The sequence below is a fragment of the Carlito syrichta genome, unplaced genomic scaffold, assembly GCF_000164805.1.
Source record: "Carlito syrichta isolate Samal-C Ts95f unplaced genomic scaffold, Tarsius_syrichta-2.0.1 Scaffold314111, whole genome shotgun sequence".
Lineage (NCBI taxonomy): Eukaryota > Metazoa > Chordata > Mammalia > Primates > Tarsiidae > Carlito > Carlito syrichta.
The window spans coordinates 1,323,253-1,348,956 of record NW_007258207.1 but is presented as its reverse complement, the minus strand read 5'-3'; the positions used below and the strand labels follow the sequence as shown (position 1 = coordinate 1,348,956).

Sequence of the window (25,704 nt, the reverse complement as noted above, 5' to 3'; positions counted from 1 at the left end):
ATGTCATTTTACACGCACACAAACATGACACACCTCAAAGAGCCACGGGGTCAGCTCTGGGTAACACAAACCAGATTGTAACTAAGTAGGATTAAAGGATTACATTTCATTTATATATTCAATTGTCTGTCTCTCTGCTTTGCTCACCATGCATTAGGTAGCTCTTATTACCATAGCACTGGGGCAGTTTGAACTATGCCTTCTTAAAATGTTCTATTTTCAACTTCTCTGAAGAGGAAAAGGGTACCAATACCTGGTAGAAGCAAAATGAAATTTTAAAAAACATAATGTATAAATGTATCCTGGTAACACAAAATCAGACTTGTCATATTAAACAAAATATGAGATGGGTTTGCATTCCCCTTTCTGCATCTCATCTTTTCTTCTGTGAATCCAGAATGGGCCCCAAGAGGAAAGTCCTCCCTCTTTCAGAGTAGAACTCTCCAGGAGTCAATCTTCCCAGCTTATTACTATCTATGGCAGATTTTAAATGGTCACAAATTCTTTGACACTCACTGTGTTGAGATGCTGAGTTATGTCCCTTCTCCTGGAATCTGGGCAACCCTCTATGACTTTTTTTTTTTTTTTCAGAAACAGGGTCTCACTGTCACTCAGGCTGGAATACAGTGATGCAATCATAGTTCACTGCAGCCTCAAACTCCTGGACTCAGGCAGTCCTCCTGCCTCAGCTTCCCAAGTAGCTGGGACTTCAAGCACATGCCACTGCACCCAGCTAATTTTTTTTTTTTGAGGTAGGATCTTGCTATGTTGCTCGGGCTGGTCTTAAACTCCTAGGCTCAAGGGATCCTCGTGCCTCAGCCCCCCAAAGTGTTGGGATTACAGGCGTGAATCATCACACCTGGCTTTCTGTGGTTATTTTGAAGAATGGAATGCTGTGGAAGTGGTGCTGTGCTGGTACCTAAGCCCAGGCGTTAAGAAACTGGAACCCTTGCTCTTGGTGCCTTGGAGCTGCCATGTAAGAAGCCTGGATCCAAGAAGAGCGAGCTGAGTTCAGTCTTCCAGTCATCCCTGCTAAGGAACCAGGTCACCCGCCAGTTAAATACCACCAAGGGGCTGTTGTTTGAAGTCATTAAGTTTTGGGGTAGTTTATTACACGGTAAAAGGGTGTGGTTATACACTGATGGTGGGAATACAACCTTGTTCTGGAACAAGGGTGGCAAGTTTGTTCTGCTGGCTAAATCAGGCCTACCTCCTGCTTCTATGGAGTTTGATTAATACCACTGCTCTCATTTGTTTCCAAATTGTCTGTGGCTGCTTTCCTTCTACAGAGTCGAGTAGCCTGGCAAAGGAGACTGTATAACACACAAAGCCTAAAGTATTAACTATAAGGCGCATTACTCAAAAAGTTTACTGACCCCACTCAAAAAAAAAGCCTCACCGTGAAACCCGTGATTCCCCCTCCAGGAGAATACACGACAACTAATCTGTTGCCGTTCATCATCTCATGTCTTGCTAGACTAGAATCGAGATCTTATGCTGACTCTGGCCCAGGCATATGCCCTTTGGAAATCCACTTCATCTGTCTAAGTCTCTGTTACTTCATTTGTAAATGAGGAGATTGGACTGAATCAACCCTTCCCTAGCAGTGTTCCACTAGACCCATAGAATGCTCAGTGAAGAAAGAACTGCAGTCATAATTTCAGGGGAAGTACTGCATGCTACCTGTTCTTTTGGAGATATAAAATACACATTAGCAGCTATCATCAAAAGTCAAAGAACAACAGATGATGTTGTAGATGTGGAAAAAAAGGGTGTGCTTATGCACTGATGGTGGGAATACAAACTAGTTCAACCTCTATGGAAAACAGTATAGAGATTTCTTAAAGAACTAAAAATAAAACTATCATTTGACCTAGCAGTTACCATTATTGGGTATATACCCAAAGGAAAACACATCATATAAAAAAGATGCCTACTCTTATGTTCATTATAGCACTATTCACAATAGCAAAGTCATGGAACCAACCTAAATGCCCATCGGTGGTTGACTGGATAAAGAAAATATGGTATATACACACCATGGAATACCATGCAGCCATGAGAAAGAAAGAAATCATGTCCTTTGCAGCAACATGGATGGAGCTGGAGATCATTATCCTAAGTGAACTAACTCAGAAGCAGAAAGCCAAACACCACATGTTCTCACTAATAATGTGGGAGATAAACAATGAATACTCATGAACATAAAAATGGAAATAATAGGTCCTGGGGATGCCAAAATGGGGAAAGCAGGGAGAGGGAAGCGGGGGTTTAAAAACTACCTGTTGGGTCCAATGTCCACTATTTGGGAAGGGGGACGCCAGAAGCCCAATCCCCACCAGTATGCAATAAGCCCATGTGAAAAACACACACTTGTACCCACAAACCTAAAATTTAAAATAAATAAATAAAAAGAAAAAAATTAAATTTATTAAAAGTAAGTGAAACTGCCAGGCTCAGTGGCTCAGCCTGTAATCTTGCGCCTTTGGGAGGCTGAGGTGAGTGGATTGCTTGAGCCCGCGGGTTCGAGACCCGCCTGGGCAGCAAGACCTCATCTCTACAATAAATCAAAAAATCAGCCAGGCATGGTAGCGCATGCCTGTAATTCCGGCTACTCGGAAGGCTGAGGCAGAAGGATCGCTGGAGCCCAGCAGGCGAGGCTGCAGTGGCCGGAAGCAGCCACTGCACTCCAGTCTGGGCGACCGAGTGAGACTCCAACTCAAAAAAAAAAGTAAGTGAAATTAAGAATTCATTTTCTCAGTTCCACTAACTACATTTTAAATGCTAAACAGTCATAAGTGGCAGGTAGCTAACATCTTGGATAGTTCAGATATAGAACACTTCCATCATTGAGAAAGTTCTATCATACAGTACTGGTCTAACCACTCGAATGTCCATTATAGCACAGTTTCATGAGAATCTTAAAAGGGACGGAGATACTGACTCAGCCAGAATATACCTTCATTCCTTTACCTCTCTTTTTATCTGGAGGTTAAGATAGGTCAGCCATCAAGAAGCGGTAAGTATTTGCCAAGGTAGCATGAGCAGAAAGATAAAAGGAACCTAGGTCTTTAATATTATTTAAACAAACACATTATTATCCATTTTATATTGAGAAAAATAAAACCTTTAATTAATTTGAAAATAAATAAAATTAAATACATATTAGCATATTCAGCGTTCTGTGGTTAAAAAAAAGACTACCTTTGTTGACACAAGCGTTTTCTCAGGCATTTTTAGTGTAAGGGCTCTTTTCTTATAACACCTATTGATGACATCACATGGAACACCCAGGAAATACTATATCAGGTACTCTTTAAAGTCCCTTTTTGCTCCAATAGTCCTTGAATCTAAGATTCACTCTTCTGCCTATAGAGAGTTAACTTTTTTCTGTGCTCGCTTAGATTTTTCCTTCTAAAAACTGTTGCCTTTAATTTCTTAGCAATGCAAGATTCTGCCAGCATAATTTGCTGACTTTTGGCCAATTAAGCAAGTTGCAAATTCTCCTAAAGGAATTAAAATGACACAGTGATCACCAATCTTTGGGTGACAATTATAATTATGATCTTCAAGTAAAGCAGGGACAAATGAAGGCACATTTTAAAATTACTACTGGTTTTTATAATCCGAAGATTTCTTCACACATGCCAAAATAGAGTGTACGATTCCTTCTTAGCATTACAAATACTACACATGCAATATCAAGTGAACATGTTTAATAAAGTAAACAGTGTTTAGTAAACTGTTATGTACAATGTAACCTTACCAATCCAGACTACCTGTTAAAATTCTAGGTTATCTTACCAATTATATAAAAAGGCGAAGTGTTTATTCTACTGAGATAATGATAGGGCAAGGCTGTCTTTCCATCCATGGGCCTGTTTGAAATCCCTGATGTGGGGACAAGTCCTAAGGTGCACAGTATTACTTACATTTACAGATGCATGTAACTTTTCTTAGTTCCAGATATTTCAGATGTAGTAAGTTGTACTATATGTACAATTACTCAATAGTCAACTCTCTATGCAGCTAAAATACCTCAATTTTAATAGGGCACAAGTATTTTCTCTAGCAATTACTGGAAACAAATGTTCATTAATTCATTCTCATGGAAAGAAAAGACATTTTCTCAGACAAATCTCGTAAACTCCATTTAGGTGTCTGCTTCTCAGAAGACTGAACTGTTATAACTAAACTTGTTAAGATAGTTCTAAAAACTGTAAATCATACTATTGCTCTTGGCTTTGGGTGGCTAGACAACAAAGATGATCTTCCTTTAACTGTGAAGCATTATAGGGTTGGTGCTGGATAACACATCCTTCTGTACTCGCTCAGTGCATTAATCATATATTCCACTGTGTAATGGGGCTTCATTAGTAGACAGTGTAAAGTGAAACTTCTTAGGATGGCACTCCAAGCTATCCAAATGATTTGTGGAGTAGGTAACTAGGTATGTGTGTATGTATGAGTAGGCAGGGTCAGGAGGGGAGGAAATTGGCTTTGGAGTCAAATAGATCCAGGTCTAACCTTAATGTGCTATGAGACCTTATGGAAATCACTGAACCCCTCTGTTTGCAGTCACCTCAACTATAAAATGCAGATAATATTGGCTATCTTACTAAGTCACTGTGAGGTTTAGAGATCATCTATGTAAAGCATCTAGTACATGGGAAGCATCTGATGAAAGCATGCAACATTCCTCTTACTGCCTGTATATCCTTTCATTCATTCGCTCATTCAACAAATATTTATTTTGGGTCTGCTCTGATAAGGAACTGAGATACAACAGTGAACTAGAGAGGCATAGGTCCTTAGAGGTTCTGACAGACGTGGCAGAGAGCAAAGGGCATCTGGTAACTGTGACAAAAACACTTAGTGCCTCCTATGTACCTGACACTGTTCTAAAAGCTTTACTATATATTTTTGGGCAAGTACCACATGAGGCAGGTACTTGCCCAAGATTATAGAACTAGTTCATGTGGATCTGAACCCAGGCATTTGGCCCCAGAGTCTGTGCTTTTAAAAGCTATGTTGTACTGCTTTTCTAAACATTTGAATTGGATTTTATACTTTCACAGAGCATAAACAATCCTATATAAGTATATAAAACAGTCTAGTGAATCAACTGAGTAAGAAAGACAGTTTAGAGAAACATAGGCACAGAAATAGTATGTTAGCAGAGCAAGTGGAGACACTAATTGGCCACAGGGGACCCAGTGCCACGTGATAGACGTTCCCTCTCCCCCCCCCCCCGCCCCCAGCCCCACTGCCCACCTTCCAACCCAGCAGTTGGTTACTGGCAATGACACTACCAGAAGAGTTGCTATAATTTAGTTTCTCATCTCACTCAACTCTGAACTTTTTATCTGCTATAACCACAGGGCTCCTCTGCTCCAATCAATTCTTGACCTTCAACATCATAATCTTTTATGCCTGTCAGAACTTTCTGGCAGAAAAGTTAAAGGAAAGTCAAATTGATAGGTTTTATTTTGTTCTTTTCTTAAAAGTGTCCACATGACTGGAGGGAGATGCTAAGTGGTTTGCTGAGAGTTTGCAGGGTAACCAAGGTTGCAATAGGAAGGCAGACACCACACACTAAATTCATTTCTCATTACAAGGCAGACACCATTCAGTTCTGGATGCCTGACTACACCCAACGTGACAGCAGTGGCTTGTTCCAAGAAATTCTTTAGAGTTATGATAACATACCATCATCACCATAATTCTGGAATAAAAATGACAATATGAAAAAAACGCCTTCTTCTAACTAGCCAAGAATGATTAAGATAGAAAATGGCTACACTTACTGGGGGGCATTGTGCAAGTTTATCAGCTGCCACCAGTTGAACATTCAAGTGTTTACTTTGTGATTTTCCTCTAGATTTAATCAACCGCTGTAAAACCTGGAAGAAGAAGACATGAATCTGATATTGTCAATGAGATGAAAGAAAATCAAATAAACTAGTCTTTTTTTATGGTCTGTTTAGCCCTGAGCATTAGTAGAGAAGAAATACAGCATGAAAAACAATATATTTAAACCTGTAATGATATCATCCATTTACACTGGCTTTCAGTTACAGTGGATTTGATATGTTCATCCTATCCTAGTTCTGTGTGAAGTCTCAGTAGGATCCTGAATTCCCACCCTAGATTTTACCCAAAGATTTCAAAGAGTGTCCTACAAAAATGGAGGCAATAGACTGTACCAGGTCATTTATGATGAATAATATTTTGATATTATTCAGTTGAATAATATTTTTGTTCACTATCTCCATGTCAGGTAACTATCAGAGCCATTTACATATTTGGTCCTTTTTGTCACTGATAATTAATGAGACATTCCAGTCCAATTTTACATTAATCAGACTATTTCATGATTAGAGATCTAGGCAAAACATTTTCATTGGTACGTTGCATTGGTTTATATAACCAATGATACTTCAATGGCTTTCGGCCACTGCTGTAATTGCATTTGGTCATATGCTCCCATCTCTCTTGGCCCTCTCCTGCAAAACAGAGCTAATCTGTGAGGTTCTATGATGTCCCAGCATATAGGTCCATGAGAGCCCTTATTCTTGCACTTAAGGATACCATCGTGTCATGGGTAGGGGGAGGGGCAGGCCTCTCCTTCACTGCAGTGAAAGGTGCATTCTGCTGATTTCCAAACTTTGGTTTGGTCAGGAATCCCAAGTCCACTGCACAGAAGCAGTGACTGGAGTGATGAGAGAGGCTAGGACTTCAGGAGATCTGAAGAACGGTACAGCTTCTTTAGACATTCTCCACCCGTGAGAGGAGACTACTGTTTTGGTTGGTAGTTGAATTTGCATTTAGGCACCAAAATATACCCTAGGAAGCACTGAAAATAAACTGATTAAGATCATACCTCTCAAGGGTACCTAGTTCATATTTATTTCTTAAAATATCATCACTTTTTAAAAATGAAAGCATACTCAAATAAAAAGAAACCAACTTGGGACTGTTTCACTTTTATTTTTATCTCCTCCAATGGCATAAAAATACATGGAAAACGTCCCATTGTGCTTAATCATGGAATAACTATACTCCTCAAAGAATGCAAACTTAGCACAAATGTCAGGGTCTGTAATGCTTCCATAAGAGATATTTACACAGTGATATTTGATTTTACATATAATCAATATAGATGCCTTTCTTGAGCTGTATACTCTCTTAACTGGGTAGAGAATGTTGTAGATACAAGAATCACGATTATCTGAGAAATTTACCAACATAGAAGCTATAGTCTATAAAAAGCCAGAGTCTACTTTTCCTCATCTTTCTTAATGTTTTCTTTGTATTATACACTTACACACCTGACTGGCTTGGAAACAACAACAGATAGTATGCCTATTGAGGGAACAGACTATTTTATCCTTTATTTGATATTCCTAGAATCTGTACACTGTGAAATTTTTAAAATATGCTCATTGATAGAGTCTTAACAAGACATCCTCCTTGCCCACTAAAAAAAAAAAAATCACAGGACAAAGAATATTTCAGAAGAAATACAATTCTAGCCCTTAAGACAGCAATGAACTAATTACCTTTGGAGATGAGACTTTTACATGAACAATAATTGGTGCTAAGGAAGTCTTTATAAGTTGTGCTGGGTGATTGATGGTGTCTGCATCAAGAACAACCAGTTGCAAAGATCTTGCCAACTCAAAGATTCTTTCAATTTCACTTTGTACTTCCGCTAAAGGGAGAAATAATAAATAGGTCTAGTTATCCGCATTAATCAATTCTTATATTAAAAAGAAATAGCACACTTTCAGATGTTTGTTTACATTGCAAAACAAAATATTTTGAATTTTCATAGTGCTGATTTAAGATCTTTTATAAATATGACAGAGATGGGCTGAATTTTGCATAAAGCCAACAGTTGATGGAAAAAATTTGGGATGGGTCTCTCTTTTTTTTTTTTTTTTTTAGTTTTAAAATTTTTTTATTTTGAAATTGTGGGGTACAATTCAGGGTTGGGTACACAAATATTCATCGTGCAGGTACCCTTGTTGGTGAGGTGTGCCCCTGGGATGTCTCTCTTGATGTGCTTCTTACATTCAACCTAATAGTCAGTGATTTATGTAGCTATGGTGATTCTTTTGTGTTGTTTTTGATTATTGCTGTGTTCTAAAGAACTTTCATTTCAGCCATAGAAGCTAAAACTACATTTAGAAAACAACTGGAATACAAGTACAATGCAATAAAACATAAAAAGTAAATTACACTTAAGTATTTCTATCAAGTTATATATTAATAGTTTGTAGATATGCTTTAAAAAAACAGAACTCACCTGTTTTGACTGACATGCACATTTTTTGAACCCATGGCTAATTGTTCTAGGTCTACTCTTACAAATAGCATTCTATTAAGTTTGGTTGAACTTAAGCATCAGAGCAGTGCCAGGTGTAGTGGCTCACGTCTGTAATCCTAGCACTTTGGGAGGCGGAGGTGAGAAGATTGCCTGAGCCCAGGAGTTCGAGACCAGCCTGGGCAGCTTGGCAAGACCAGTCTTCGCAATAAATAAAAAAATTAGCTGGGTATGGCAGTGTGTGCCCATAGTCCAACTACTTGGAAGGCTGAGGTGGAAGGATCACCTGAGCGCAGCAGGTTGAGCCTGCAGTGGTTGTGATCATGTCACTGCACTCCAGTCTGGGTGACAGAGTGAGACTGACTCAAAAAAAAAGTATCAGACAGCATACTTGTTCTAAGGCATAATTATCTTCAAAATTAAAAAACAACAACAGTGGGAAGGAGGGGGGAAAACAACAACAACAATAACAACAACTAAGACCTAATATATTTAAATGCTACAATTCATCTAGATGCAAATCTGTTTGGCTGGCTGTAATAGCCAAGTGATCCAAATCTGTCATGAGTCTGGGAGAACAAAAAAAATCTATTTTTTTTCAAATGTCTTAAACAATTCAGTTGTTTTTTTTTTTTAAAAAAAGGAAAACAGGTTATCAAAACATAATATAGTTTTCTGAAACATAAAAAATTTTAATATATATTTTATAATTCACCCGATTTATTGGGTCATGTCCCAAGTCTAAATAAGACTATTTAATTTTCAGAAATTTTGTTTTGTTTGTTTGTTTGTTTTGAGTTGGAGTCTCACTCTGTCACCCAGACTGGAGTGCAGTGGTATGTTCCTGGCCACAGCAGCCTTTATCTGCTGGGCTCCAGCGATCCTTCTGCCTCAGCCTTTCAAGTAGCTGGAACTACAGGCATGCGCTGCCACGCCCAGCTAACTTTTGATTTATTGTAGAGATGAGGTCTTGCCAAGTTGCCAGGCAGGTCTCGAACCTGCGGGCTCAGGCAATCCACTCACCTCGGCCTCCTAAAGCACCGAGATTACAGGCTCAGCCACCAAGCCCGACCTGTTTGGTTTTTTTACTTAATTTTACTTTTTTAGCTGTAGATGTGCTCTAACAATGCTATAAACTAGTCCAAAGTACAGAGAGTAGACAAAGTCACCTAATTTAAATTATTTTAAAGATGGCTTAGGAAAAAGGTAATGTTACTGTTCAAATATCCTCACTGAAAAGGGTTCGTGATTTGCTTTGCTTAAGATAGTCTCACTTCCTTAATCAAAAAGACTGACAGGATGTACAGAATCATGTCACTATTTTCTTGGCCTTTGCACAATAGCATAAAATTCTTATTTGTCATAGAATCACTGAGGTTTAAGATATGATCTGTATTAAAAAGTATGAATTTGAAGATTCATCATATCTATCACTTTTCATGTTAGCTAATATGAATGACCTGAAAGATTTCATGTTGCTTTGAAAAGTGACTAGTTTCCAGGATATCAATTAGAAGAAATTAGACAAGTAGGCTCCTTTGCCAAATTCTTCTGAAATAATAGACCACATTTGTCAGTAATAATAAGCATATTTGTCTCTTTTTTTCTCACATGTTTCTCACATGTCAGAAACAGTTACAAAAGAAATTTTTCTTCAGAAGTAAGTTTGGAAAATAAAGTCAATATTTATTGCTATATGTGTCAGCCTCAGGATGTTGGGGTATGTTTTCATTAAACTGCCACTGGTTTAAGGAGATCCTGGCCAGGGTTATACTGAAATAATACTATATTGTTTTAAGCTTCAAATCTGAATACAATATTTTCTGAAGCAGCATAAAAGACATTGACACAAATTGAACTACTCTGGTACAAATAACCCTCAAAGCACTCTGAGTCTGCGTAAACAACTCAGAAACACCTGGGCCTTATTTACTCTGCTCTAACAATGAGGTTAAGTGTGGTTTCTGACAGGACAGAAGACAGGCACTCCTAAGCTTAGTCAACACAAAACTCTTAGGTAATGAGCACTTCAGCATAAGCAGAGAGGTGCCCAGGCAGAGCTAGGCAGGAAGGAGGCTGCAGAGGCCCACACTAAATATTGTGGTGAGCTCCATATTTGGATAGTATGTATACAGAATGTAATAAATAAATTTTATGTGTAAGGAAAAGACAGGCATATTTATCTGCAGAGCTTATTTTCTTAAAGAAAAAAATCTCAACCAAACTAACAGTCTTGGCTATCTGCATTGATTCCCAGAAGGGTTCCAATGAAGGTTACCTCATAATCCCATTCCAGTCAAATGGAGCCCTGAGCAGTTGTGGACTATGATACTGGAGGTCCTCAATGAACACTAACTTCTATAGACCAACTACAACTAATCTGGGTTCACCTCTCTTCAGGATCTCTGTCACCAATGATCTATCTTAAGAACAATCTGTTTATCTCTCTCCCATATTTAAAATATTTCAACGGCTCCTTAGGGGTCAAAGCAACATTTTCCAAAGTTAGTATAATGGAACAGTAATCTCATAAGATATAGCCTGTGGGAAGAAGGGAATTTTATGCAAGGAATATATTGCATACTACGATAACTTTTCTTGGAATTTCAAACACGCATTACCCTTTGTATCATAAAGGCTCTAAGAAGTCTTGCAGAGAAGAAACTTGCCAGTTATTTAATTCATCATTCCCAAATTTATTTGACCATGGAAAACATTTAAATGTAACAACTATTAATAGCTTATAAAATTAATATATCATGGACTTTATTTTGGAGGTTTCTTTATCAAGGCATACTTACAGCCCTAACACACTGGCTTCTGTCTACTTTTTCAGTCTCTTTTCCTGTTACTCTCAAACTAGACTTCCTTGTTGAAAGCATGCTTGCACAAATCTACTTGTTTCTCAATCACATATTTTTGTTAATATATCAATGTCTTTGTACATTCTTGGTTGCCTTGAAGAATTGGCTCCAATGTAACTTCTGAGAAGTCTTCTCAAAAACTCGTACCCGCTACCTAGTTCTTTGTTAATAATTCCACTATCCCAGATTATTTTATCCATCTGTCCATTCTTTATCTTTGCCCATGTGTAAGATACTGCATCCTAGTCATGCTTGTATTTCCTAGTGTAGCACAATGCATAGAATGTAAGTGTTCAATAAACATCTGATGAGGGAATCTACAAATGTACATTAACAAGCAGACAAATGGCCATAGTAGATCACATGGTGATAATGATAACAGATTGTCATTAAATTAACTCCACATGATTGTGGGTATATGACTTTACAGAGTAAAGGTAAAGACCGTGAACTAAGATCTACTTTGTTTCTTCCTCTATATTTATACTAAGGAATTACTTCCAAAGAATACTCATGAAGCCCCTGGTAGGTGCCATGGTTGAAGGAGTCAGGCAACCCAGTTTATGCTTTTATGTGTCTTTTAGTTTCTTATCATACATCAAAAGAGGCAGTGGTTAACAACATTATGAAGAGTTAGGAGGTTAGAAGACAGGAGAGAACAGTTGCTTTGAGAAATCTCAACCTAACTTAATAAACTTGTCACCATAATATTTGACTTTAGTCAGTCATCTAATCTGATTCACCATTAACACAACAATTGTTACATCCTTAAGATCAAAATGTTGTACTTTTAAGAAGGTTTCACTCTGTATGTGGAAGGTTCTAAATTTAGGATTCAAGAAGCCACTCATCTCTGGGCTCTTCCCCTCTCCTGACAAGCCCTGACTGCTATTCCATTTGGTATGTTTAGCATTCTTTTACAAAACGACCATCCAACAAACATTTATTGGCAATTACCATGTTCCAATCCCATACCAGGAATACACAGATAATATTTTGTATCTTTTTTACAACTTGCACAGTCCTTGGCTCAGAGTCAAGGCACAGCCATCCGTGGATTCTTGATGAGATGTTAGGGCATGTACTCTATCGTGAAAACCTTTTAAAAATTTCTCTTATTTTTCTATCTACAGAGTCCATCTCAGTAGCTTAAAAAAATGTAGTAGCATGGAAGAGTCCTATCTATATTTTCTAGTTAAAACAAGTTGCCCTCTGCATGTGAATACAAAAGAGAATTCTAGGAAGTTAAGACTGAACTACACCACTCTTGGCAAGTGTAAAGACCACAGACAGGCATTCAAGAACAATGTGATTCTCCAGCACTGTGGACTCGCTTCTGTGGATGGCGATTCCGTCCTCCACAGTCCTCCTCACCTACGGCTTGATAGAGTTAATCACTTACAGCCTTTTATTCTTCTCTATCATGGGGAATTTTAGGATGCTTTCTGCTAGTACTCCAGGAAACACATGTTTAAACTCCCTGCAAGTTATTAATGAAGGTTGCTATTTCCACTTAAAGATGTGACTATTCTGTATACTACCAACTAGCAGCAGAAGCAACACCAAGAACACCATTATCTAGCTTTTCTTCTAAAGATCTGAGAAGGCTAAGCATCTCATTTCCTTTCACGTCAGCTGTGACTTGGGTATGACAGATATGATTAGCCTCATTGAGAAGCTTTGGCAAAGTGCAGATGAGTGGTTTCACGTGGTTAGGCAGTAAAAGACTAGGAGAGCCCGTTGAGGATTCTTCCCACCAGACTCCTAATTAGCTAATTGGCTAAAGCTGAGAGAGAGCAGGCTCTAGCTGCTGCAAGACTCTGCTCCCTTTCTGTCCACGGTGAGCATTCTCTTCAGGTATCTGGTACTTCCCCATCCAGAATAGGGAGCAAATTGGCAATGACATTCTCAAACGCACCATGTGTTATCCCGGTCAGTAAGCATAGCTTGGAGAAGTATCATATTAGAATATCTTACCTAAGCTGGACCGGGTGTTCGAACGTTCAATTATTGCTCTTTTGCTGGGATTATTTAGGACAGACCTCTTAGCAAGAGAAATGTCAGCTGTCACTCTTGTTATTGATATCCTATGAATAGGAACACAGAACAGAAAAAGCCAGTAAAAATTTTATGGGGCTTTCCAAGTGATTTATAACCACAGTACTTAATAACCAATTTACATAATACAGCAAAACCACAGTATAATACATATTGGCCACAAGTATTTCATAAACAGGCTTTGGCTAGTATTAAAATCCAAGCAGAGCAGAATGGAGGAGGATGTTGGCTATTTAACAAAAAAACTACTCCAGTAAAAATGTTGTTCCTCCATTATGGCCTGCCTTGCTGAATTCTCTTTACAATGCACACCACACCAGGAAGGAATCAAAACACATAAATAAATCATGCTCTTTCTAGGAAGCAACAATACAATTTCCCCATAATTCACAGTTGATTTGCTCTTTTTTCTTGAACAAGACCTTCAGGAACTACAAATGCTGTGCCCTGGCATTTTAATGCTGCTGGTCAAAGTGGGGAAACGCTCTTCATTTTGATCATCAAAGACAACCAGCCAGTGGCTAAGTTGAAGCACTTCTTCACAGGTCCAAAGGGATGCTTCATTTGTAAGAAAGTGAAAAATATGGTTTCTTTTCTGCAGACACATGACTTTGAATGCACATAGTGGGCAGTTGTAAGACACTGTTTGGAGAGCAATGTGAGAATGTATTATGCCAGGATTTTGGTAAGTTACAACGTATCCTGCACTCATGCAAGAGGAAATTAAAGCAAAAACACCGCAAATGAATGGAAAGGGGTATCTATTTGCATATGATTTATTAAATGAGAACATCTGGAATTTACAATTTTCAAACTCTTTATTTTAAACTGGGATTGCTCAATGTCCAATTATTATCTACCTGCAGAATTCAAAGTTTGCCTCTCTAAGCCAGTTACTGCCACCATGGCCTTTCTCCATCCTTATCTTCATAGTTTGGCAGACTTCCAAGAAAGGAAGTCTTTTATAGTCACTTGGTGCACCCATTCTCCTCCATTTTCAAACTCCTTTGGGCATTGGAGCAGGGAAGAGAAAGAGTTATTAACAATTATTGAATCATATGTCATCTCACACGTGTTTTAGGACAACACTGTCAGCACTGTCAGAAGACTCTTTACCTGACTTAAGTAACCTAAAGTCTTGGAGAGAATTGTCAATAGTCCTTTTCACAGATAGTTGGAAATTGCTTCTTTAAAACAGGCTGTGCAAAGGTCTGGTGCCATTTTAAGCAAAGTATTGCTTGCCTGTGTCACTGCATGTATTAGCTGTAGGTGGTCAAGAAGTTTTACTTTTACTTTTTAATTTTAAAGATGTTAGGTATACAAATGTTCATTATGCAGGTACCTTTGAGGAAGTCGTAAATTCTTAAACTTTTTAGAATTTTTAGGCCCTAAGAATTATTTGATGCATCTTAAAATTGTCGTCTGCAGAAACCAAGAGTTCTGCAGAAAACCTCAGGGACCCTTCTGAGTACTCAAGGGAGGTTCAGCTGACAGGGCTCCAGCTTTATCACCCTCAGTGAGGGCAAACACCTCTGCATTTCTGTTCTCTGCATCAGGGATTTACATATGATTTCACTGTAAAAAATGGTTCAACTGCCAAAAGACGTGGGAAAACACTGGTGTAACAACTTCTTCTTTTTACTAGAAAGGAAACTGAAACCCAGAGAGGAAGCTGCACATGGTTAGTTACAGGCTCAGAAGGTCTAAACCACGCTGCTGAGCACCAGACCACTGCCAAGTCACCTGATTCTATAATACCCTTATGGTTGAGTTTTCTTTTCCAGCAACTCTGGATCTCCAGATATGAGACAAACCAACAAGTGTAGATGCACAGTCAGTCTTGGCCTTGCTCTAGGTGGTCAGAATTGAAATCAGACCGAGATGGGGTGAACCTCACATGTGAGTCTTCACTGCTTGATTGGCCACTGCTGCTTTGAGACACGAAATTGCATAGGCAGCTCTTTTCCTTTACTGAATAGGGTTTGCATGTTTATTTTCATGTGTCTGGGCTTCTGGTTTATTTGTTTTAAGAATGGAGCTGCTGGATAGAAACATACGATCATGTTCCAGAGCAATTCAAATGCCTGATTGGAGACAAGTGGGCAGGTTTAGAGGCAGAATTCAACTTTCTAGATTAATGGTTTTTAGAGGGCCCAAAGATTCTATTCTTCTTAAGTGAAAATCAGGTTTTCCAGTTCTAGATAAGTGAACTTCAGTTCTTAAAATCTGAAGAGATGATCAATAGATGCATAATTTTATTTTTTTCTGAGTTATAAAAGCACTTTTATAAAGTAATTTTCAAACACAATGAAGGTTCCAAAAATTCAGAGAAAAATAAAACTGCTTCACATATGCTACAGAAATAGAGGAAAAGGTATAGATAATAAAGGGTTTTTTTCTTCTGAGACATATATATATACCAATACAAGTTAACCTACTAACACACGTTATTTGTTAATAGGAATACACATACATGAAATAGAGCTCTGGAAAACATAGACACATCCCTAGAAAATCTTCAATAAAACAACATAGGAGCTTCTTTTTTTTCTATGCAAAGATGCTTATCACTAGTAAAATCAGACAGCAAACTCAAAATTGCTGTTTTAAAAAAGTCTCCAGAAAAGTAATTACATTCGCAATTAAATGCAATTTAGCTTATATAATTTTTCTAAAACTGAGAGTAGTATCCTTTCCACTTCTTTTCTTGCTATACTCAGACCCCTTCGGGTCTTCCAGCATTCCTATGCATCCTGTTTGACATACATCTCTACAAAGTTGCCTTGAAAATCTTTCTATGACCTACTGTTAGTAGTTACTGGCCACTAGGTGATTGACTACTGAAGTTCCGTTCACCAGCAGACTAGGTGTAGCAGCAAATGTTTCTGAAAACTAGCAAAAGTAATTCCCTAAATCCAGAAAATCTGAACCCCAACTGTTGCATATTTCCACCTGGAAATTAATCATAACTGCTGCAATCCATCAGGAGCTATGAGTATTCATTTTCTGTGATTTTCTAAGGAAAGATATTACTTTCAGTTATGATACATTCATTCAAAAATTATTAGTATTCCCGTGTTGGTAGTGTAACAGTTGTAAGATCCCTCTATATTCTATCCTTGTTACATCTAATATGCAGCCCAGTCAATATGATAATTAAAAAAAAAAAACAACTTCCTAGTACTAATAGGAAAAAGTGTTCCAAAGAACACAATAGTGCACTGTCAGGAGAATGGAGATAACAATGGCATAGGAAGAGTTGAGTATTTTTTCCGGGATCTTTCTCTTGGTGTTTGCATGACCATGGACAAGTCATTCCATCTTTTGAGCCTCGGTATCCTAATCAATAAAATGATGACAGTCGCTTTGCTATAACTATTTCACGGGATTGTTATCAGCAGCAACTTAGATAACATATCAAAGTGCTTTCTTAAATAATTTTTCATAGCATCCTAGGATGATAGGCACATATATAGTTTCATACAAGGCAAAAAAAATATTGGAGATTTGACAGCTTGAGGGAGATAGATTACTTATATCCTATCCTGAAAAGTTGGCAGTCTGTCATGAATTCTCCCATTCCCAGAGTCTGAAATCAGGAGACTCTGGTCAGGCACATTGTAATCAAAACCTGCTAATTTACATACTTAAGCTTAATGTTAAAATGTTCAATTAATTATCACTAGCATTTGAGTGTCCAGTGATGAGTCTGCATTTGAATAGAGAATAGTAGAAGAAGGTATTAGAATGACATTGATTATGAAACAGAAGTCATTGTTCTTTTTCCATTTGTTGACTGCGATTAAAAACTGTCTTCATTTTTACATGGCTTGGCTGCTAGTTCTCATTTCCTTTTATAAATAAATACTGTCTCCTTGTATTCTTAGCCTCTTTTCTTTCAAATTCTTTCTCAGGCCAGTGCAGTGGCTCATGCCTCAAATCTCAGTACTTTGGGAGGCTGAAGTGGGAGGATCGCTTGAGCCCAGGAGTTTGAGATCAGCCTAGGCAACATAATGAGACTCTGTCTCTGCAAAAAAAAAAAAGCCAAATGTGGTGGCACATGCTTGTAGTCACAGCTACAAGGGAGAAGGAGGCAGAAGGATCACCTGAGTTTAGGAAGTCAAGGCTGTGGTGAGCTATGATTATGCCACTGCACTCCAGCCTGGGCACACAGTAAGACCCCAATTTAAAAACAAAGCAAAACAAAAAACAAAAATCTTTCTCAAACCCTTCTTAAAATCTTTGTATGTCCCTGGCTAATAGCTTCCTTTAGCTTAAGAACCTGTATAGGTTATATGACATTCATCTAGGATATTTGGTCATGAATTGTCAGCTACAAAGCATCAATAAATGTTACAGATCTTATCTGACTCTGTTGTCAAAAAATCCAAAGAAACAACCTTTTGGGATTTTAAATTATTGGCATAGGTCAAAAACCACAACTGGTTTCACTGCGGGCTGTTCAGTTTATGAATGGTAGATTCAACCAGAGAACAAACCTTATCTGAAAGGATGGCCCACAATGACTGTGTGTGGTGTGAAATGAAGAGGGAAGCTCTGGCCCACTGTGTATCCACTGTGTCCCAGCCAGGTAGGTGCCACTACAGTGGCTTGTTAGGCTTATTTAATCTATGGTCTATGCACAGAAATCATCAGATATTCACATATACAGAGGGCCTTCAGAACTAGCATTGTGTTTTGCATTTTTCTTACATGTGTTATAGTTTGGCCTCACAATAGCAGCTATCGCAATAAATTTGTATATTATATAGCTCTAAACTGACAAATCATTTCTAAGGTATACCAAAAAACTACCAAGTTTATGATTCTGCAATAATCAAAACTTTGGACTTTAATCCAATTTTTTGAATTGTTTTCTGACCAGGATCTGAAAAACAATGTTAAAGAATAAAGTCTCTTAGTCTTTTTTTTTTTTTTTTTTTTGCATTTTCTGAAAAAATAATAGGATTTTCTCCTATTTTGTCTAACCTATTGCACTCATAGCAAATGAAACAGAGCAGGTATCCACTAGAACATATTGTTCATGCTGTATCACTGCACTAAAGGCTGTACTTCTGGCTGGTTTCAATGGAAGACTACTTGTTTTCGTGCCTTTTATTAATTGGTAAAACATAATGCAGCAGGTTGTCATAGCTCAAACCGTAAGGATATTTCCCATGCAAAAGATGTCACAGTCTGTGTGAAGCTACCTGCAAATTTCTTCTTCCTTATCAAAGTCTCCACATAAACTCAAACAGTGAACTCACTGTTTTTTCTGCTGCATGGCCTTCTAATATTTGAAAGCAAATCCACTCTCTCATCCCTACCTTTAATATCTATCTTTCTCCAACTCTGCTGTATATCATGATCTCTCTAGGGCTAAGTCTTTATCTCCATCTACTACCTTTGCTGCTGCTGGATTCTTCCTCCAGATCATCTGCCATGTCATCAGACCCCATGGACACTTGGCATTGAAATTTTCATTCTATTTTTATTAAAATCAACTTTAATAGTATGTGTACAGTCATTGATGTAGACAATTTTACTCGATTTAAGACAATTAAATAAACTTCTCTGTTGTTACAATTAAATAAATGTCCACTTTCTGGGCCTCAGGATTGAGGAAGAACATCAGACTCTTCATTCTTAAAGTCAGCAATTAAGTCACTCTAATTTTTGGTAAATTATCAGAAATCCTTTCTTCTTTTCCATAGTGCCTACTTTTCAAATCTTTAACAACACTGTTTATAATTATGTTATATGTGGACCAAAACAATCTAACAATCTAAGGCTGTGTTATGGGATGGGATTTGTTCAGACTGAGGATTGTTATGGGGAGAGTGGATGAGGTACCGTTCAGAATTGCCTTAGGTAAAGGTGACACAGGTTAAAACCACGTGACTCCACGCATAGCTGAAGGAACTGTGTGTTTGCAACCCAAAACACAGAAGACCAGGCCATGTGTGTTGGCTGCCTTCAATTCACAGAGAGCTGCATGAGGGCAAGGGTCATGGCCAAGAACTTCAGAGGGCTGGACCAAGACCAGCGACACTCTTCAACTGAGTCAGAGCTCAGCTGCTTCTTTGTAATGCCTTTTTCAGGAAGTGAATTCCCAATAGCCAGAAGTTTCAAACAGAAGCAGATTGTCTATCTGAATGCAGTTGTTGGGGAAAGTAGATTAGATAAAGAGAACTTTTATACTTTCTTCCAACTCCAGTATTCTAGCATTCAGTGCTTCTCACTTGTTTTCTCTGTAATGACTTCATTCTCTGCCTATCTTCTTTTTAAAAGAATAAAATGAGCCGGGCTCGGTGGCTCAGCCTGTAATCCCGCGCCTTTGGGAGGCTGAGGTGAGTGGATTGCCTGAGCCCGCGGGTTTGAGACCCGCCTGGGCAGCGAGACCTCATCTCTACGATAAATCAAAAAACCAGCCGGGCATGGTAGCACATGCCTGTAATTCTGGCTACTTGGAAGGCTGAGGCGGAAGGATCGCCGGATCCCAGCGGGTTGAGGCTGCGGTGGCCGGGAGCGGCCACTGCACTCCAGTTTGGGCGACAGAGTGAGACTACAACTCAAAAAAAAAAAAAAAAAAAAGAATGAAATGGCCAGGTGCAGTGGTTCATGCCTATAATCCCAGCACTTTGGGAGGTCGAGGCAGGAGGCCAGGAGTTCAGGACTAGCCTAGGAAAGACAGCAAGCCTTCATCTCTACACATGCCAAAAAAAAAAAAAAAAAAAATTAGTCTGGTGTGTTAGAGTGTGGCTGTAATCCCAGTTACTTGGGAGGTTGAGGTGGAAGGATCTTCTGAACTCAGGAGTTTGAGGCTGCAGTGAGTTGTGGTTGTGCCACTGTACTCTAACCTGGGTGACAGAGTGAGAACCCTATTTAATTTAATAAAAAAAAAGTGGGGTGGGATAAACACATGTCGAATTTATTAAGCCCATTTTGTCTGCTAGACGAATGTAGCAGAAAACATAATTTGTTCAATAAAACCTATCTCCTCTTCCTTCTGGATACTTAGCTAGACTCTATTTCCCAGTCTTCTTTACAATTAGGTATGGCCACATGACCAAGTTCTAACCAATTACATGTGAGAAATGATGTATCCTACTTTGTATCTGATGTATCCCCCACTCCAGGCCCAGCAAGTTCCTTCCCCTGACTGGAGAGATCACCCTCCCACACTAAGCACTCCAAATGTCAGGGGGAACAAACTACTGCCCAATCCTCCCCTCTTGTTACTCTACCCTTTCTCCAAGCAAAGGAACACCTGCCTCAGACTGTTAAGTGCAATAATGTTTCCATTGTGTTTAAATCATTATACATTTTTGGGTCTATCTATTAAGGTAGCCTGGCCTATATTAATGTTCTTAGAAGCTTACATAATGACAAAGAAGCATTCTTATTTTTTGAACTAAAAATCTCAATTATTGGAACTAAAAATCTGTTTATGCTTTTTGTTTAAAGTCCCAGAAACGAATGAATATTTTAACACAATTATCCAAAAGACTTTTTTTTTGACAGATATAAACAAATTATACTTAAAGCATTACCATGTTTGTTTTTTAAAATATCAATTTATTAAAATCTATTTGAAGATATTATTTACACTTTAAAATTATTTTGTGCAATTTTCTTTTTTTTTTTGAGTTGGTGTCTTACTCTGTCACCCAGACTGGAGTACAGTGGCTGTTCCTGGCCACCGCAACCTTGACCTGCTGGGCTCCGGTGATCCTTCCACCTCAGTCTTCCAAATAGCCGGAACTACAGGCATGTGCTACCACGCCTGGCTAATTTTTTTGATTTATTGTAGAGATAAGGTCTCGCCAAGTTGCCCAGGACTAAAGCAATACATTGGATGTATTTACCCATACTTTTCAATACACTATTTAAATTTTCTACATTTCTGACAAGTCTTCAGGTTTTTTTGTGTGGTTATTTTTACATAGAATATATTCTGCAATGTCAAAGAGTTTTCACAAAACTTAAATAATAAACTTATTTAATGGCCAAAGACTGAGCCATATTGATGATGGATCATAATAGAATGCAGAAAAAAAAGCTCAATAAAATAACAAAGGTCATTTCTAATAAAAAACAAACCCAGAACTAAATATCCAATAAGTACTATTCCTTATAAAATAGTTACTTTGGGAGACTTATGCTGAAAACCATTCTTACACTCTTCAGGAAATTCAGCACTTTGTATTTACTCCTTCATATGACATGCACACGCATATACATGCATGCACAACTCCCAAATATTACTCAGCTTGACCAGTGAGCCACCATAGTCTTTAGAATATTATTTAATTAATATTTTTCATAAAAATCATTTTGGTATGAGTTCACTAATAAGTAACAAGTAAAGACACATACATTTAAATAAAACAAATGGCTTATTTTCCTTCTCAAGGTCCTTTTTCCCTTGGGGATTCAATGTGAGGCTTCATAGTTTCAGAGTTTTTTCATTAAATTCTTCCCAAGAATACTGAGTTAACTTTTAATTAGAGAACTTCTGCAATCTCTGGAAACACAGATCTACAAATCAATTTATCATACACGTCTAGTTAAAGGAAAATAAATATACAAAAACATCTATATTTCTCACCTCCCATCAAACCTGTGCTTCAGGAAATCAAAGAGGGCTTTCTGCATCATGTCTGTTACCTTTGCAGAGGTGAGAAAAAAAGAATGAGGCAAAGACACACAGAAAGAGAGAGAGAAGTCAAAAGTGAAAAGAGGCGAGAGAGAAGGGATCTCTGATTAAGCAAAGACCTTATCACAGCCAGCTGTCTCCTAGGAGGAAGTTACCATGGACGGTATTTTGTATGCTTAACCATGTGCAATTGCTAATTTTCTCCCCCTAGTTCTCCACCAGGGTGCTGAGAAATAAGCCAGCAGTGTGTACCAGACATAGGCTGGCTTTGGACAGTGGTGCTGGCCATCCTTGATATGCCTGAGTTGTGCTCGCCTCCAGTGAGGAGCAGCTAGAGGCCAAGGCCAGCCCTGGGCTCAGTCCTCCTGTTAGTCTGTGCATGTTAGTGGAAATTCTCCATGCCTAGGGCTGGATTTTTGTAGAACACTCTGTTGCTCATCCCTCTAACATTTCTAGGGAGAGAGGGGAAGGGAGGGAGGGAGAGAGGGGAAGGAGGTGAGGGAGGAAGAGAGGGAGGGAGAGAGCGGAAGGAGGTGAGGGAGGAAGGGAGTGAGGAAGAGAGGGAGGAGGATTCTTAGATCTGCCTCAAAGAGATTCATTAATTCATTCAATAAACTTGTACTGAGTGCCTACCATGTGCCAGACATTGTCCTAGCTCGGTAGGAATGGTGCCCTGTAGGCTGTCCATGCTCAGTTTGATATCATATCCACCTGTTTTAGTCACGCTAGCAGAAAGTCAAAACGGTAACATCTGAAATGTAGTACATCTAAGGCTCTACTCTTTTCCTTGTTATGCGGCACTGTTAATTAAACTCCAAAGTTCACTGATGTTTTTAGTGTTTTTTCCCCTTATATGTTTCTATTTCTTTAAAACAAATAAGCAGAGAAACATTTGGTGGAATATGTCATCATCAAGAGCACCCAACGGGGTAAGACTTGTTGGTGTTCTGAGGGTTGGGTCTGCTGGAAGATTGCATGTTCCCCTGCGGGGCTCATTCTCTATTATTTCTAATAATAATGGGAATGGGCAAGACAGAGTCCTTTTCTTTGCATTTAACACAGAGCAAATCTTTGACCAGAATTTCCCATTGTAAATATTTTGAGGGAGGTATTTGTAAACAATGTAATACATAAACAGTGAGAAGTGTGCAAGAGAGGAAAGGAAGGTCAAAGGGATACATGAGCCCTCATTCCCCCACCACCCCCTTCACATACTGAGCATTGGCTTCCATCAGTACCTATATGGAAACAGACCCTGGAGGACCAAGCACCAAAATGACTGTTTCCTGGGTTCTCGATCAAGAACTGAAGAGTAACAGATGATATTTGTACCTCATAACCTTTCAGTGATGGCCCCACTAACACCACCGGACGCATCGATGGCACAACATCGTAAGGAGGAATGTGCTCCGTCTGAAAAAGATGATGTGACATGCGTGACGAGGTAAGGTTGAGCACGGCTGCTCCACAGTCACAGTGTTCACAATTCTCAGGTCCAACGACACATGATCACCACAGGTCCCCACCAGAAGGCTCATCCCTTATTTTACAGCCATTTGGGCCACTGAATGGAGCACTGCAGGCATGGATGTATAGGAACCTTAACAGGAGATTTAGAAAGGAAACACAACTTACCACTTTTTGCTTCTGTTTTGCTAAAAGACAACAATGAGAGCCATATCAAAATATGTCATCTCTGTAATTGACAGTACATGAGTTTAAAAGATGGAAGAACATACCCATTCGTCCCTGTCATTACCTTCATCACTTCCCTATCATCCACTCTGTGGCGCCCTGCTCTATTGTTCCTTGCTGGACATGCCAGTTCTGAAGACATGAGAAAGAGACAAGTCCCTCCCTGTACAAATGAACTTTTATCTGATTTCATGTTGGGTGGGGGTGGAGGACAGGAGTTCAGAACAACAATGGATATTCCGGGCCAGACATTCACCATGGGTTGTTCCCATGTTGGACACAGCACTGTGTTGCTGGGAACAAGCTGGACGAATACAGTTTCACAAAAGGAAACAGAATAACAATTTGGGCAAAAGTGACTACCACCTCAATTACTCATTATTTTTGTATTTGTAGCTTCCGTGAACCATGAAATAATTTTGTAGTCCCTTAGGAGCCCATTTTCTAGAATATTGACACATTTTTACCTATTATGTTGCTTTTAAACTTCAAATAAATTTATAACCTGTTATTCCTGTTCTTTCCTGTTTGAAATAGTGAAAATCTGCAATGTCTTGAACATCTGACCGATGTGAATGAGGCAAAATATACTCAATATCTGATTTAAAGTGGTTTTGTGGCCACGCAAGCAGCTCCAATCTATTTGGGGGCAACTCAGAGATGTAGTTTAGTTCAGTGCCCTAGAGGATCAGGAGAGATTCACATGAACAAGGAAGGACTCAGATATTTAGAACTATTCTAGAACTAATCCATTCTCCTGAAGTTATGGTAGGCCAGAACAGAGCCTTAAACTTGCCATTATGAATCAGTAATGAAACTGGAATTGAGATTGGTAATAGAACACTAGATGCCCTCAAGCAGGGCAGTTCTAGGCCAGAGGGAATTGGCTTATAGGAGTAAAGGAATGTTGTGGAAGAAAAATTCCTGCGAGAATACCTCCTTGACTTCCAAATGCACCACAGCTCCCTATTAGGTCATCGCTGTTCCTTCATGACCATTAATTCCAGAGCTCAGCTGTCTGTTGTCCAAAGAGAAACAAGGCCCAACCTCACCTGATAAGTCTTCCCTATTCTCTGCTTCAATACTTCCAACCTAAGCTATACCAATACATTCTACAGTTTCACATGGAGACTGAACAGAGCATGTTCTTGAGAGTCTAGAACTTTCTTTTTCTTTTGTTATTGGCCCTCACCACCTTAAAGACTGCTGGACTCTTGTTGCTGATCAGTTTACACAAAATTATTATAATTCAGTACCTTTAAAATCAGATCAAATTACAATAGAAAGCAAACGAGCAATCAGATATTAAATAGAGAAACCTTTAAACCAAGCCTTTCGATTGTTTCCAAATTAAAAAAAATACTTGCATGTGCATTCAGATATTTTCAAAGGAAGACATTTCATTAACAAGTGTTTAACTAAAGTCCTCACCTGTTGATGTGGGAGTTGCTCGGAATGTCCCTGATACCATTTCTCCAAGACTTGAAGAAGAATTTCCACTTGATTTCCTAGGATATGTAAAAGGAACTTAAGACTCACTCCCCAAATTCTTTGAAAATAGAACTTGAGAGTACAAAGCTTTCTTTGGCCTTACTCCTACTAGATAATTCAAAACACACCAAATTGTGCTATAGACAAAAACTTCAAGAATCTGTCCAAATGTTTTCTCTGACCTCATTTCTCAGAGAAAGTGGGAAACTAACTGACACATGGAGATATTTTGCAAAAGCATCTCTTCTAGCTATTTAATGCAGAAATTAGGCAAAACAATCACTGACAGGAACGTTCTTGTGAACTGCCTGTTTACCTAACAATGTGCTAGTCAAACATAGCTCAAAACAAGCAGCAAAACCCGGAGAAACCATTTTTTTTTTCTTTTCTTTTGAGTTGGAGTCTCACTCAGTCGCCCAGACGGGAGTGCAGTGGCCGCTCCCAGCCACCGCAGCCTCGACCTACTGGGCTCCAGCGATCCTTCTGCCTCAACCTTCCGAGTAGCTGGAACTACAGGCGCACACTACCACGCCCCGCTAATTTTTTGATTTATTGTAGAGATGAGGTCTCGCCAAGTTGCCCAGGTGGGTCTCGAACCCGCGGGCTGC

At 38.8% G+C, this 25,704-nt stretch overlaps 1 protein-coding gene across 5 annotated transcripts in view; it reads right to left on the bottom strand.

Annotated features, from left to right (window-relative positions):
- The window catches only part of CACNB4 (calcium voltage-gated channel auxiliary subunit beta 4), a 134,221-nt gene that overhangs the window by 15,868 nt on the left and 92,649 nt on the right, over window positions 1-25,704 (bottom strand). For 4 of the 5 annotated variants that reach the window (XM_021719072.1, XM_021719070.1, XM_008071074.2 and 1 more), the window contains 7 exons: window positions 25,037-25,113; window positions 23,546-23,565; window positions 23,243-23,323; window positions 21,863-21,921; window positions 13,171-13,280; window positions 7,563-7,714; window positions 5,808-5,903 (listed from right to left, as the gene is read on the bottom strand). In XM_021719072.1, coding sequence (XP_021574747.1) covers window positions 5,808-5,903; window positions 7,563-7,714; window positions 13,171-13,280; window positions 21,863-21,921; window positions 23,243-23,323; window positions 23,546-23,565; window positions 25,037-25,076 — 558 coding nt within the window. In that variant the 5' untranslated portion in view covers window positions 25,077-25,113. The remainder of the gene's footprint in view (window positions 1-5,807; window positions 5,904-7,562; window positions 7,715-13,170; window positions 13,281-21,862; window positions 21,922-23,242; window positions 23,324-23,545; window positions 23,566-25,036; window positions 25,114-25,704) is intronic. The other variant, XM_021719073.1, reaches the window with a different exon arrangement.